Genomic DNA, 15,604 nt, shown 5'->3' on the forward strand with positions numbered 1-15,604 from the left:
ACAGTAGCCCACCATTCCAACCTGCAACGGCAAGACAAGGTGAAAAACTCACCTAGCAGCATCAAAGGGCGACCGCTCATACTGGCATTATCCAAACGTAATACCCTCAGATGACTATTAAACCTCAAGCCTCGTGCTACAAAGCACGCACTGTTCTCCATTAAAGGGATACCACAGGCCTCAAACTCCTGCAAGCTGCTACTCTAAGGAAATAAATAAAAAAACAGCCAGTTTATTTAAGGCGCCAAAATGGGCCGAAACCAGCCTCAAACACTTTTCCGCCGTCACATTTTATGCGTGGCCCCAATTGTCAGAGAGCCTCATCTGCCAACTATGCATAATCAGGGAATCAGGGCATACTGCCCACAATTTCACCATATGTTTGAAGACTTGGTGAGAAATCTTAAAAAGATGCAAGAAAGCATCTTTAGTCATTGAGTGAAGGTGGAGGAGGGAGAACTAAGTAGCAAGCCAAGCTCCCTCTCTTGTTGACTCAGCTAGAGAGGGTGGTGAACCAGGAAGCCATAATTTGGAAGGTAACTCTGAAGGGTTACAGGGCTGTGGCTGTAGTATATGCCTCTTTTGAGATGGTGTAGAGGAAGGAACAAGAAAGATCCCAGTCTCAGGAGAATAGAGGTTATGGGTTGCAATATAGATCTGGAGGTTTCCAGGTATAACGGGACAAGGCAACAGATTGACTTGACAATGAGAAGGATCTTGGAATTGAATTTCTTGGAACTTGGCTTGGCAAGGATGGGAGTTGTGGGGTTTTGTGTAGGAGACAGCCAGATTATTGAAGGTTGAGAAGGTGGGGACGCTGGCAAGGAGAGTATTTTTTTTTTCAAAGTGATACTTGAGGTGATGAAAGATGGATAAAGGTTTCAGAGGCAAGGAGGAGGAGGGAAGGGTGTTGGCAGGCAATGTTGCAGAAGTGGAAATAGGCAGTTTGCCACTGGGTCCAATCTGAGCATGAAGTGAGGGAGGATGATGGAGTCACAGCCAAACGTACACTGGTGTTCATGGGAGCCAAACAAGATGGCTTTGGACTTGTGGAGGCTGACCTGGAGGATATGTCTGCCCATTCAGGACTTGATACCAACAAACAGCAAATATAGCAACTGGAATTGGATTAACATAGTGTGCGCGGAAGATGACAATGTACTTACGATTGATGTCACTGATGGTTAGCCTGTTAATAATGAAATGGAGGGAGCTGAGCATGCAGCCCTAGGACACATCAGACATAACCATTTGAGCATGAAGAAAGAAAATGTATTGATGCCTCTGAGGCAGATATGAGGACAACCATAAATAACTGCACCACATTGGCAGACATGAAGGAAAGAATGTTAGAAGAGAATGAAAGAGTTAACTGTATGAAAGAAAAGGTCTTGCATTTTTATGCATCCATCAAGTGTCCTAAAGCACTTTACAACCAATGAAGTTGTCATGCGAGAGTGCCTTTAAGAACTGGATGTTTAAGCAATGTACCTTTAAGAAAACAGTGATGTCATAGAGTGGGTGGAGCTCAGCTCAGGTCAGCCATTTTGCAGTCTGTGTGTTGCAGGTTTTTAGTTTCAGTTTTGAAAGAGAGCTGCAGTTAGTTTAAAAAAGTGTCTGGCTTGTTTTGCTGAGAGCAGTTTAAAAGTAGAAAGCCAGTTTGAGACAACAGCTTGGGTATGTCTGTGTGTTTCCAGAGAGTTTGCAGGAAGAAAGAAGGGTACTGGAGCTGAAATCAACCAAGCTAATATATCTCTGCCATTCTACAAAATATATATATATCCTTTAACCTGATGTGACTTTGTTTAAAGCTGTTAAGTCTCGTGGAAGTTTGAAGGAACATTTTAAGGAATTATTTACTGTTGCAATATTTTCTGAGTTATCTTTGAAGTAAGGGGTGTTAAGAGATCCAATGTTTATTTCAGATGTTAAGTTGAGTTCATGGAATAAACAGTGTTTTGTGTTTAAAAACCCAAATGTCCATAATTGTAATCCCACACCTAGGAAAAAAGCCGTGTGCTCGGAAAAGCAACAAATCCATTAAAGGGAGAGGTTAGTTGAACTCCATGATACATTTTGGGGTTCTGAAAAGCCTCGCCCATAACAAAGTACATTTGAAGTTATTACAGAATATGGGCAGTCAATTTCCATGCAGCAAGCTCCCACAACAACGAAGTGATAATAACCAGATTATCTGTTTTTCGGATGGTGATCAACAAATAAATATTGGCCAAAAGAACAGGGATAACTTACCAGCTTTCTTGAAAATAGTGCCACAGGATTTTCTGCATTCATTGCATTGCATTTGGTGTCCAATCTAAAATGCAGAACCTCCAACAGTGCAGCACTCCACCAATCAATGCTGCACTGGAACATCAACCTTGATTTTTATGTTTATGTTCTGTTGTGGGTCTTGAACCCACAACGCTATGACTCAGAGTGAAGGGTGCCATCATCTGAACCACAGCTAATAGCATGAGAGAGAGCGAGGATTGAGAACTGGAGTGGGGGTGCGTGGGAGAGGTGTGTGGGGGGGGGGGGGGGGCAGGGTGTTGGGAATAGGGAGAAACAAGGCACAGCTACAATATCACACAGGGTGCTATTAGTGGCTTTGACTAGGTTAATCCCACTACTGTGGGAAAGTTAGTAATGGATCAGAAATTAATTTGAACAAGGTTTGGCGAAAGATTTGATATGTAGTTGAGTGGTATGGATGTCTTCAAGGATTAAATTGTTTTTAAATTGCATTTGCATAGCAAAGACTAACAAAGGTTTTCCACAAAACTGGTCATGGAGTTTCACCAAGGCATAAGAGAAATATAGAGTGCCATTACCTTCCTAATCAGCTGAGCTGCTGCAATCCAGCCTCTGGTTCCAATATGCTTGGTGAAGGAGATGCTGAGGTGTACTGCCGAGTCATAGTACTCCATTATATCAAATAATGCAGAAGCCCCCTGAAATCAAGTTATTATTGTATTAATCATACATTTGAAATCGTCAAAACATCTGTTTTCTGCTGCACTTTATTAGAATGTGTATTTGCGTTTCATTGTTCCTCAGGTATTGGCAGCAGCTGGTAGTCTTATTGGTAGGAAAAATCATAGTTGCAAACATGAATTTGTTTTGAGTTAGCTGATTCTAGTCAATGGAATTAAAAATTGGGAGGTTCTGTAATGAGTGGGCAATACAGAAAGCAAATTAAAAATCTGGTCCAGGATCTTCAGGGTGCAAGATGTGTAAGAGAAAATCAGAAAAACCCTAAGAAAAATTGAGTGCCATGGTAATTACTACAATGCTTTGCTGTAACTATGCTTCGGGAGATGAAATATTTGTTGTGATTGAAGGTTGTCACTCAAGGTCTGCCAGTTGGCACATAGGGGAGGATATGAATGTCAGGGCAACTTCAGAACAGGTATGACTGCATTGGTGGATGTCATGGGCACCCTAGTCTCATCTCCCATGTCTCACAGTCATGTTGCTTTGAGGGGCAAGGCTGTGGGCCTCTCTGGAGGATTGGCAGTAAGCTGCAACCCCTGAGTGCCCTGGTCCTTATCATCTCCTTCTCCACCACCTTCCTTCTCCTGTGTCACATTGTTTGCTGCAGTGGATCAGCAGAACGGGAGGATCACGGGCAAGAATCAACAGCACCATCCTTTTGGGATTAAGGAGGTTGAAGGATGGTGGCCAGTCTTTGGCAAACATTGTGCAATGTTTTCTCCATTAGGGTAAGGATGGCCAATAAAGAGTGGGCATCATGGTAGCATAGTCGTTAACACAGTTGCTTCACAGCTCTAGGGTCCCAGGTTCGATTCTCGGCTGGGTCACTGTCTGTGCGGAGTCTGCAAGTTCTCCCCGTGTCTGCGTGGGTTTCCTCCAGGTGCTCCGGTTTCCTCCCACAGTCCAAAAATGTGTGGGTTAGGTGAATTGGCCATGCTAAATTGCCCTTAGTGTCCAAAAAATGTTAAGTGGGGGTTACTGGGTTACAGGGTAGGGTAGATACGTGGGCTTCAGTAGGGTGCTCTTTGTAAGGGCCGGTGCAGACTCAATGGGCCGACTGGCCTCCTTCTGCACTGTAAATTCTATGATTTTTTTAAGGTTTTACTTGTATAAATCTTTCGAGGAATTTCAGTGCAAGTAGCTCGACGTCTGCAAGGTGCTGCCAAACCCAACGTGAACGAGCTGGGTGTCTTCCCCATTGTGCTCCATATATTGGTCCTCAAAAGTGGAGGGGTGTCTCAAAGTGGGAAAGGTCTCTATGGTGGCCAGTCTTTGGCAAACATTGTGCAATGTTTTCTCCATTAGGGTAAGGATGGCCAATAAAGAGTGTGTAGGAAGTGGCATGGGAGAGGTGAAGAGATGTGGTGTGTGAGGTTGCAATAAAGGAAAGGGTTTTGGGTACGTCCACACCAGTTGCTATGTATTGGTGGAGCTGTGCTTCAATATTGCAGGATAAGGAGCAGACATGCCTTGAACCAGAGAACATTGCAAATTCAATCCACTCAGTCCCACAGTTTAGACCTCCCTGAATGTAATTAGCTTGTCTAGCTTTCATCAGTTTTATGTTGTCATGCCTCTCTTAGCTTCTATTGCTGCTGTTTTGTCTTCAATATTATCAAAAGAAATTAAACATCTAGATTACGAAACTAATGGTGGAACTATTGAGGTGCTATTCATACATAGCTTTCTTATTGGATCCCAGAGATTGGAATTAGTAATTAAACCTTCCAGTTTAAGCTGCCTGACTGCTGCATTGGGATCCATTTCTCAAGCGCCCCCCTCCTCCCCCAGTCCAGTAGCCAGCTATCACGGGACATGTGAATATCGCTCAAAGCCCTGCCTAAAATATGTAAATAAGGCTGAGCCAAGGAGTTGTATTTGGGTCAACTGGAAGCTACTTGAGTGGCCGGAAGCCTTCTATCACACGCTTTCAGTAACATTGCCCAGAGAAGAAAAGCTAACCCACATTAAGATTAATATCTTAATTTCTAATGCTGCTGAGTGACAGAGGTATAATTTCCTACTAATTGTTCAAATATGGTGCAAGTTGTGTTTGGCATTTAATTTTGCAGTGAAAGCTCAAATCTGCCACATGTTGATTTAAGAGTGGTTTCCAATTATAATGCTCCAACAATGTTTTAGGCAGGCTATAGGCTGGCGAGCATGCAGTGTGATGTGCAATGGCTACACTTGCAGTGTCAAATCTGCTTCACCCAGCCAGCTAGCCCCCTGAAGCTCCTTATCCAAAAATGAATTGCTTCACCGCCCCCTATCCCTCATTCCTGATTACTGCACGGAGCACAGGGCCACAGACATTTGAGGGCAAGCATTATTAACCAACAGCACTCGCTTCAGGACATCTCATCAGCAGAAACAACCAACCTACTGGGAGATATAAAACAAACAGCATTGGCAATGCCCTCAGCAGCTCCCATATCCAGGATTGCTGCTGTAAAACTTAAAATTCATTACTGGGATATGGGCATCACGGACAAGGTCAAATGTAAGGCCCATTCCTAGTTGCCTTTGATAGGATGACAGTGAGCTTTCTTTTTGAACGACTGCAGTACTGTACATGAGGTGAAGATGCTCCCACAATGCTGATAGGTAGGGAGTTCCAGGATATTGACTTAGCAATGATAATGTGGCAATCTGTGTGCAAGTCTGGTGTTTGGCTTGGAGGGGATCTGAAATACTGTGGACTACTGAGGAATGTCCTGAACAGAAGGGCACAGGGGGAGATGGGTGTTCACCTGTCCCCTCACTGAATGAATTGACAGCGCCGTTCGTTAATTTTATTCCCCAGGAGCAGGTTTACCAATGCTGGTCACAAGCAGCAGCACAAACACAGCAAATTCTGCCGATACCCTTACGTCTTCATCCAGCTTCACCCACTCCAAGTTAATCAGTTTAAACTGCATCCGTCTGAAGATTTCTTCAAGAGCCTCGCAGCTCTCATAGTCTAACTTTTCACCTAGAAAATAAATGTGCTCAGTTTTATTAGAGATACAAATAATAGACTTCTCTAAAACACTGTAAGTTTAATTCAAAACAAACACCCATGAGATGCCCTGATTCCCAAACTCCCTTTGCTGTGGCTTCTCTAAACAAGAGCAATAAACTAATGTCAGTTAGTGCCAAATCTCAGGCAGCTTTATATACCCAACAAAATGAATTGTAACTGCTCTAAGCCAGTGCACTCTGTACATCTCTCTTGTTGTTAGATAGATCTCTGTCCCTTTGTTTAGACTGCATCCAAACTCAGGCTCCAGAGGTGAAAGGACCAGTGATTTGGCATTGACATTCTGTTATATAATGTCAGCGTCAATCAGTTGCTTCTTTTTTTTAATCCATTGTCAGAACCTTACTTCAGGAAAGGAAGCTGTTGCTCCTCAGCCAACTATACAGGACATTTATTTGGTAGTTCCAAGGAATAGCTCTAGGCCAAAAGGAAATGGTTCAGGCTGCCTGAAGAGAAGCGGACAAGGCAGCTAATGCTACCTCTAATAGATGCAGGTAGCAGTCTATTAGCCTCACAAGGGTAGCGAAGGCAAGTCTACGTACCCTTGCCAATACATCCAACAGCATTCACTCAACCTATCATGTTTCGTGCAATTTCGTTCTTTCGAAGTCTAAATGTCAAAGGAACTCACATCTGCAAAGGCAACCTTCAAAGGGCAGCAGGGTGGCACTGCTGCCTCACAGCACCTGGGACCCAGGTTCGATTCCGACCTCAGGTAACTGTCTGTGTGAAGTTTGCTCTTTCTCTCTGTGCCTGCATGGGTTTCCTTCGGGTGCTTCACTTTCCTCCCACAGTCCAAAGGTGTGCAGGTTAGGTGGTTTGGCCATGATAAATTGCCCCTTAAGGTGGGGTTACTGGGCCTAGGTAGGGTGGTCTTTCGAAGTGTCGGTGCAGACCTGATGGGCCGAATGGTCCCTTTCTGCTCTGTAAGGATTCTATGAACCTCTGCAAACACTCAACACCTTCTTTTCCCAAAACCATGCTGCAAAACCACACTTTCCGTCACAAGGGACAAGCTCGCCTTCAAAGACATTTGATTTAAAAGGCCGATGAATTTCTACGTTTCATTGAATGCATGCACTCATATGTCGTACGGAATCTGTGGTTCTCCGATTAACATTGACTTCTCTCCCTCCAAAGGAAGAAACAAATTGGACCATAACGAGCACCAAAGAAATAAAACGGGAGGGGAAGTAGTGCTGAAAAGATGAAGCACAATGAAGAACTGTGGTCAGGCAGGCATAAAAACCTGTAGAACAGGCTGTAAGCCTGGACTGGCACACTCAATACTGTTATCCTGGCAGTAGCGGGTTGGTCTTCAGCCAGCAGTAGACAGACACATTTTGCCAACAGCCTCTTGAGGGAAGAGCAGACCTCTGAAGTACTGTGAGGGAAGTCTAAGCAAGGCCTTCTCAGTGAGTGGGAATGAGAATCTAAGCAAGGGATATCTTCTGTGAAAGCTGACTCTAGGTGCATCCAGTCCAGCCTTTTCCCTACCCTTTTGCTCGACCTCTTCACAGTATAGGACAAGATGGTCCATGTTTCCAATGCAAAGCAGTAATATTAACAAAATTGAATGAATGAACAGAAATATCCATGATTGAACTTCCAAAGTACGAAAGAGGCAAAGTAACAACAACTTTCAGCAGCAGCGCACAAAATGGCCTTTTAGATTTAGAGTTCATATCAGGGTGATACCTTCCTGTTGCTCCTATCTCCGCTGATTTAGTGACAGTTATCATTTGGAGCTGAAGTTGGGGGGGCTGGATTACAGAGTTTAACCACATCCTATTGCTGCAAGTGCATGATAGCTCCTGCAGGATCGCTGATTTTTCTTTGAAGAATAGGAACATAGGAATTAGGAGCAAAAGTAGGCAATTCAGTCCTTCGAGCCTGCTCTGCCATCCAATCAGATCATGGCTGATCTCTTCCTGTTCTCAAATCCACGCTCCTACTTGTTCCCCATACCCCTTTAACCTGTTTTTTATCAGAAATATATCTAATAACAATATTCATTATTAGTGTCACAAGTAGGCTTACATTAACACTGCAATGAAGTTACTGTGAAAAGCCCCTAGTCGCCACACTCTGGCGCTTGTTCGTGTACATTGAGGGAGAATTCAGAGTGTCCATATTATCTAACAGCACATATTTCGGGACTTGTGGGAGGAAACCGACGCACCCGGAGGAAACCCATGCAACCGCGGGGAGAACGTGCAGACTCCACACAGACAGTGACCCAAGCCAGGAATCGAACCCGGGTCCCTGGTGTTGTGAAGCAGCAGTGCTAGCCACTGTATTACCGTGCCGCTCAATCTCCTTCTCGAAGAATAATTCAGGCGCAGATTTTTTGTAATGTATTTGGGATGGATAACAACAAAATAACCTGTTTTACTTACTGAAATCTGCTCCAAAGCAGGCCGCAATTCAGAGGAAATCTTTGGCCACAATGTGCTGTGGAGTTAAAATAAGCTAGCATTCAGAATATGAACTTACCTTTCATATCCAAACATTTGTTCCTTTGATTCACGTCTGTAATCTCCTGAAAGACACAAACAAAAAAGATTCAATTTATATGGCACTTTACCGTCAATCAAGTACTTTTTGAAATGCAGTCATTGCCAACAGCCTCTTGAGGAAAGAGCAGGCTTCTGAGGTACTATCAGGGAAGTCCAAGTGAGGCCTTTTCAGTGTGTGGGAATGAGAATGATGAAATGGAACAGCCAACATGCACTCAGCAAATTCCCACAAACAAACAATGTAATAATGACCAAATCAATGTTCTTATTTGTGACATTGACTGAGGGATAAATAGGACATTGGGAATCACTTCCCTGTCAGTACCACTGAATACTGTAGATCCACCGGAGCAGGTAGATGGTGCCTTGATTTCACGTCACATCTGAAAGAGGGTACCTTGGACAGTACAGTGCTCCTTTAGTAGCGCACAGGTGTCTAAGTCTTGACTTTCATCTTCAAGTCCTGAAATGGGAATTGAATCCAGAACCTTGCGATTCAGAAGCAAAACTGCCACCAGCTCAGCCACAAGAGATGTACTCTAACTGAATGGAATAAATGTAAATTTTTATCGCTGCCATTTTGGTTCAGTTAGTAGCGTTACTCCCTCTAATTCAGAAGTTTTGGTTCAAGCTTTTGCAATTTAATTTAGGCTGATTCTTCGGGGCTGCATTGTCAGAGGGTCAACTTTCAGATGAGATACAAAACTGATTGCTTCAATTAATATAAAATGTTGGAGCGGCACAGGGGTTGGCACTGCTGCCTCACAGTGCCAAGGACCCAGATTCAATTTTGGCTTTGGGTCACTGTCTGTGTGGAGTTTGTACTTTCTCCCCGTGTCTGCGTGGGTTTCTTCTGGATGCTCTGGTTTCCTCCCACAGTCTGAAGATGTGCAGGTTAAGTGGACTGGCCATGCTAAATTGCCTCTTAGTGTCCAGGGATATGCAGGTTAGGTGGGGTTACGGGAAGAGGGCAGGGGAGTGGGCCTAGGTCGGGTGCCCTCTCAGAGGGTCAATGAAGACTGCATGGGTGAATGGCCTCCTTCTCCACTGTAGGGATTCTATGATCCTGTAGGGATTCTATGATTCCTTTGCGCTATCAAAGAAGAGCAGTCATTTCTGGTTAGCATTTCCCTCTCAACCGACATCACCAAAGACAAATTAACATGAATCTAATTTGCTGGTTGTATGATCTTGCTGCGCAAAAATTGGTTTTCCAGTTTGCTTACAATATAATAAAGACTGCAAAATAACTGTTGATTGTGAAGTTTAGTCACAAATTTGTTTCACTTATGTCATGTGAGAGTACCTTTAAGAAATGGATGTGTAAGCAATGTACCTTTAAGAAAACAGTGATATCAGAGAGTGGGTGGAGCTCAGCTCAGTTCAGCCATTTTGAAGTTTCAGTTTTGAAAAGTGCTTGGCTGGTTTTGCTGAGAGCAGTTTAAAAGTGCCTGGCTGTTTTGCTGTGAGCTGATTAAAAGGAGAAAGCCAGTTTGAGACAGCAGCTTAAAAAGTTCTGGTTTGCTGTGAGTTGCTTGAAAGGAGAAAGCCAGTTTGAAAAAGCAGCTTGTGTGTGTCTGCGTGTTTCCAGAGAGCTGCAGGAGAAAGCAAGGTGCTGGAGCTGAAGTCAACCAAGCTGATATATCTCTGCCATAAAACAGAAAATATACATTAACTGTGACCTGGGGTGTTACTGTTTCTGTCATTTCTGTCTTTGTTGTTTTCATTGTCGTTCTTGTTGTTGTCATTCTTGTTCTTTTTGTTGCGCTTGTTGACTCTGTTTTTGTTGTTTTCACTTTTATTCGTGTTCTTTTTCTTGTCATGCTTGTTGTTTCTGGGATGCTTCTTGTTGCTTTTGTCTTTCTTGTTGCGCTGCATGTTGTTTTTGTTGTTGCTATCGTTGTTCTTGATCTGATATGCTTCTTGCGGTTTTTGTTGTTCTTGTTGCGCTCAATGATTGTGCCATGTGGATGATTTGAGTCATTGTCACAGTTATTGGTGTCAGTGTCCTTTGTGGTCTCTGCTTCATTGAGCGAATCTTCTTGAGAATTGTGAGAATGATCCGATGTTGCATTGATGTTGGTGACATCAGTCATTTGTGGTGGATTTGATTCCTCTTCTTTGCTTACTTGGTCATTTCTGGTTCACTTGAATTATCATTGATTTCTTGGTGCTCCTCTTTTGGAGTCATTTCAGGTTCATTTGAAACATCTGTGATCTCTTTGTGCTCCTTTTCTGGTGGCAAAATCTTCACGATTTCATTTTGTGTGGGTTGTGGTGCTCCTTTTCTGGAGTCAAAATCTTCAGGATTTCTATTGACGTGGTCTCTCTGGACTCTTGGTGCTCCTCTTCTGGAGTCAAAATCTTCAAGATTTCAATTGACGTGGTCTCTCTGGACTCATGGGTGGCCATCCTCTGATTATTGAGTGCTTCTGTGCAGACAAGCTGAGATATGTCAGTCTCGCTGTGATCCTGCACATCCTGTATGGGAATTGTGATTTCTTTGTCACTTGTCTCACATACAGTGGGTAGACATTCGGTGTCTTCGTGTTGGTTAAATGAGCTGGGTAGACATTCAGTGTCTTCTTATGGTGGCTCAAATAAGCTTGATAGATCTTCATGGTCTTGTACAAGCATGGTGTTCGCTATGGAGTATTTGCTTGCTTTTATTTTTGAGTCTGTCACCGAGCTGTCTGTGGAGGCTTGCGTCACTCTCTTTGTGGAGGCTTGCGTCGCTCTCTTTGTGGAGGCTTGCGTCGTTCTCTTTGTGGAGTCCATCATCGCTCTCTCTGTGGAGTCCTTCATCGCTCTCTCTGTGGAGTCTGTCATCGCTCTCTCTGTGGAGTCTGTCATCGCTCTCTTTGTGGAGTCGTGCAGTGTTCTCACTGTAGAGTCGATCTGTGCTCTTTCAACGGAGTCGTTCTGTGCTCTCTGTGCGGCGGCGTCTTCGTCTTGGGTATTGCTGTCATCCAATGTATCGACGATCGGCCATGGCACCATGGTATTGGATTCATCTACCATGAGAAGAGTCATATTGAGCTTTTCAACCGTGTTGCTGATGCTGTGATCAGGATCTCCGAATAACTCAGCCATGTCTGAGCAGTATTGTGTGTATTGTTCGATAGACAAATCATCGCTTTTTGTTTCTGAGTTGTGATCGTTCTCTTCATGTTCAATGAACAAATCATCTTCTTGTGTGGAGACTGCGACCCTTCATGGTGCGTGGACCACTCTCTGTTTCTTGGTGTCAGGCCGCAGCATAATCCTGCACTCACGAGTCGGGATGTCATATATGCTGGGCTGAAGATTCCTCAATCCGAAGAACTCATCGTCGGGGTCTTCACGGTACAACACCTCTAGTTGCGGTTCGGATTTGCTACTGGGGTAGCCATCTCCCAAGATGAAATCTTCGTCTGAGTCGTAGCCTATAAGGATGATATCATCTTCTAGGCCAGTGCTGACTGCTTGTTCCAGGGTGTTGTGAAAGTTATTTTTAACTGCTGGTGTAAGTTTGGACATTGTTCTGTCTTTTGAGGCAAGAAAATTGGGTTTTGCAGCTTTCAATTTATTTTTGTTCATTTTCGTGCATTTCCCTTTTAAGTGGGCGTGGTCCTGGTCCTCCGACGTCATGACGCTTGTGATGTCACGCGTAGGACTCGATTGCCCATGCGCACTCCGAGTTTCCTGTACTGTGCCCTCTTTTCGCAACTGCGCATGTGCGGCTCCTTTCTCAAGATGGCTGCCAATCACAAAGTGCTGTTGAATCGATGGCGATCCTGCCGCTGCCTTGTGGTGAGTGTTCGCGCCATTTTTACCAATTTTGTTTTCTAAATAATGATTCTGTGTTTGTAGAGATTCAAAGTATTGATTTTGGGTTTTTTCATAAGCAAGGCATTTTTGTATAGCGATTTCTAGAGTTAGATACTTATTTTGTGATAGTTCTTCCCTCAAATTTTTATCAGATAGTGCAGAAATTAATTGATTCATTGTCACAGTGTCTCTGAAATCAGCATAATCACAGCCTTGTGGTATTAACTTGAGATTTGTAATAAAATCAGTGATGGGCCCTCCGTTTCTCTGGCATTTATGACAATCGTTAAATCTTTCCAGCGTCTCACCATAGTGATTCTTACAGTGTTCATCAAATTTTTTGATTATTACTCTATTTTGGTGTCGACCTCACCTTCTAAGTAATTAAAGCAATTATAGATTTCTCGAGCTTCATGCCCTCCTGTTTAGAGTAGTCGGGCTATTTTCGTTGCGTCAGAGGCAGTGCTTAAATCATTAGCTGTGATAAATATTTGGAACAGCTGTTCAAACATTTTCCAGTTATAACTTAAATTACTGGTTGTTTCCAGCTGCCATGGAGTTCCAACAAGTTCCATTGAATCAGTTAGTCGCCGAGGATCCATTTGCTGCAAAGTCTTCCACAGTCGAATATCCGGTTTAAGTTTTTCTTCTCTTGCTAGTGTCTAGCTAACTTTCTGAAATCACTCCGGGTACCATATGTTATTCTCTAAGTCTGAATAAAGATTGTAGACTTCCAGTTAACACAAATACTTTCTCCAGTAGGTTTGTTCTGTTTCCAGAGCTGAACTAGATATAATAGTCAAGAAGTATGACAGGTGAAGCTAAGGTAAACTGCCTATGCTGAGCTGTCTCTGTCTGCTGCTGCTCACTAGCCCTGTGCTTCTGAAAGAGGCGGATCCTACCTTGGGCTGGACCCTTTATACCCGTCTCTGATGCTCTCTAGTGATGCTGTGGCTTTTACATCTGTCTGCATCCCTGGTGTATATGCAGATGTATAGACAGATGTACAGATCACTACAGTTGTGAACAACAAGAGGTTTTAATAAGGTGACTTGTGCTTTTGTGACAAATGCTTTTGACCCACAACTATCAGTTCCTAACTTCACCAGTGTCCATTCTGTGTCCCTAAAACTCATTCATCTTGGGAGGCCTCCGGTTATGACCAGCTGTAGTCACAGAATACATATCAGAACTGGAGGCAGCCTGCTGTCTTCCACACCCTGTTGCCTGAGATGCCCTTGGCGGATGTCCTCTGGAAAGCCTAGGACTGGAGGGACCCTGCCGATTTCAGGTGGCACTGATGTAGCGTCACTCTGTTCTGTCTACTATCCCGGAGGAGCATTGGAATCAAGAAGGGGTATTCAGCAGGCCTGGTCACTCCCAGGGTCTTCTGGGTGGAAGGCCCGGAATGTGCTCCAGCCCATCCTCCTCCCTTCAAGTGCTTGTGGGCCCCTGGGTTATTCCATTGAGTGGAGGGCCAGCTGGAGTGAGCTCCAGAAGTCTCAGTGTCATCTGGCGCAGCCAGCCCTTGAGGCCCGCCAGTGTCAACATGGTCTCGCAGCCCTCAGCAATGGTCCTCAGGGACTGAGCCATGTTTTGGAGCTCATCAGTTATGCCTCTGATGTCTTGCCCCAGGCTTGCCACTGTGGACACCACCCTTGGCCTGGGTGCCACACAATGCCGGATAAATCTCCTGCGACTGAAGGCTTTGGGACTCCTCAATTTGGCCTTGCAGTCTCAGGAATGTCACTGACAACACCTCCTGGTATTCCGGGCTCTGCCTTTGCATCTCAAGAAGCTGAGGGACGTATGTGTCCAGAGGTACGGCACCTTGTTCAGGCATAGCTGTGTCCAAAGGACCTCCGGCTGTCCGATCCTGATGTGCATCAGAGGATGTGTGGTGCTCACCAGAAGGCCACCCAGAAGCCTGCCTACTATGATCGTCCACCAAGGTGATTGTCTCTGTGATGGTGGATGGTGTGGCTGATAGCAGTGACGGATCATCCAAGTCCTCCTTGGAGATCTCCTCCGAGGTGCTGTTGAATGTTGGGGAGGGATGTGTGGTGTGGTTAGCTCTGCTCGTGGACTGACGAGGCTCAGCGGTTGATGTTCCTGCAAGAATAGGGACATGGTTTAAGTACATGGTCTGGTCAAATGTTTGAACAATAAATATCTCACTTGAGACTGGTCATCTGGATGAAGATGCAGTGGCTCCTTACTTCAGTATCACAGGCCAACCTCACACTCTGTGCAGGCCCACTCCTAATCCACCCCTGTGTGTTCCATGACCCTCTCCTCAAAAGGTATGGGGGATCCTTAATTCGGGCATTCCACCACCCGTCTTCTCTCTCTCTCTCTCTCTGGTTATGGGCTATCCTCTCCTGCAGATCATAAGGCAATACTGACCAAACAAGTATTGATTTTACCCCCAAAACAAAAGTGGCCTCTCTGATCTTTTATATGTCATGGTATTCTGCTAAATAGTTTGTGAATTATTCTACTTGTTAGCTCCCTCTCGGTAAGTGCCAATTATTCCCCTTTGCTCAGTGGGGCTTTTGGTTTTCTGTTAAGAAAAAGCACACATACTTGAAACACCATACCTATCTTTCCCTTTATCAGCCATTTACTGATCTGCTGACATCCAGGTGACCAGTCGCCACACTACCAGAAGGATGTGGAGGCTTTGGAGAGGGTGCAGAGGAGGTTTACCAGGATGTTGCCTGATCTGGAGGGGGTTAGCTATGAGGAGAGGCTGAATAGAACATAGAAAATACAGCACAGAACAGGCCCTTCAGCCCACAATGTTGTGCCAAACTTTTGTCCTAGATTAAGAACAAATTAATCTACACCCCATCATTCTACTGTAATCCATGTACCTATCCAATAGCCGCTTGAAGGTCCCTAATGTTTCCAACTCAACTACTTCCACAGGCAGTGCATTCCATGCCCCCACTACTCTCTGGGTAAAGAACCTACCTCTGACATCCCCCCTATATCTTCCACCATTCACCTTAAATTTATGTCCCCTTGTAATGGTTTGTTCTACCCGGGGAAAAAGTCTCTGACTGTCTACTCTATCTATTCCCCTGATCATCTTATAAACCTCTATCAAGTCTCCCCTCATCCTTCTCTGTTCTAATGAGAAAAGGCCTAGCACCCTTAACCTTTCCTCGTAAGACCTAATCTCCATTCCAGGCAACATCCTGGTAAACCTCCTTTGCACCTTTTCCAAAGCTTCCACATCCTTCCTAAAATG

The 15,604-nt window shown here is 44.4% G+C and overlaps 1 protein-coding gene across 1 annotated transcript in view; it reads right to left on the reverse strand.

Moving 5' to 3' along the window:
* LOC140407631 (uncharacterized) overlaps nucleotides 1-14,491 on the reverse strand; it is a 133,858-nt gene extending 119,367 nt beyond the window's left edge. Inside the window, exons 1-5 of the mRNA XM_072494973.1 lie at nucleotides 13,979-14,491; nucleotides 8,516-8,561; nucleotides 5,871-5,971; nucleotides 2,835-2,954; nucleotides 53-203 (exon numbers count right to left, since the gene is read on the reverse strand). Of these exons, the coding sequence (XP_072351074.1) occupies nucleotides 53-203; nucleotides 2,835-2,954; nucleotides 5,871-5,971; nucleotides 8,516-8,561; nucleotides 13,979-14,491 (931 nt within the window). The remainder of the gene's footprint in view (nucleotides 1-52; nucleotides 204-2,834; nucleotides 2,955-5,870; nucleotides 5,972-8,515; nucleotides 8,562-13,978) is intronic.
* Nucleotides 14,492-15,604: the final 1,113 nt, after the last annotated feature.

Source organism: Scyliorhinus torazame, chromosome 2 (genome assembly GCF_047496885.1).
Source record: "Scyliorhinus torazame isolate Kashiwa2021f chromosome 2, sScyTor2.1, whole genome shotgun sequence".
In the NCBI taxonomy this organism is placed as follows: domain Eukaryota; kingdom Metazoa; phylum Chordata; class Chondrichthyes; order Carcharhiniformes; family Scyliorhinidae; genus Scyliorhinus; species Scyliorhinus torazame.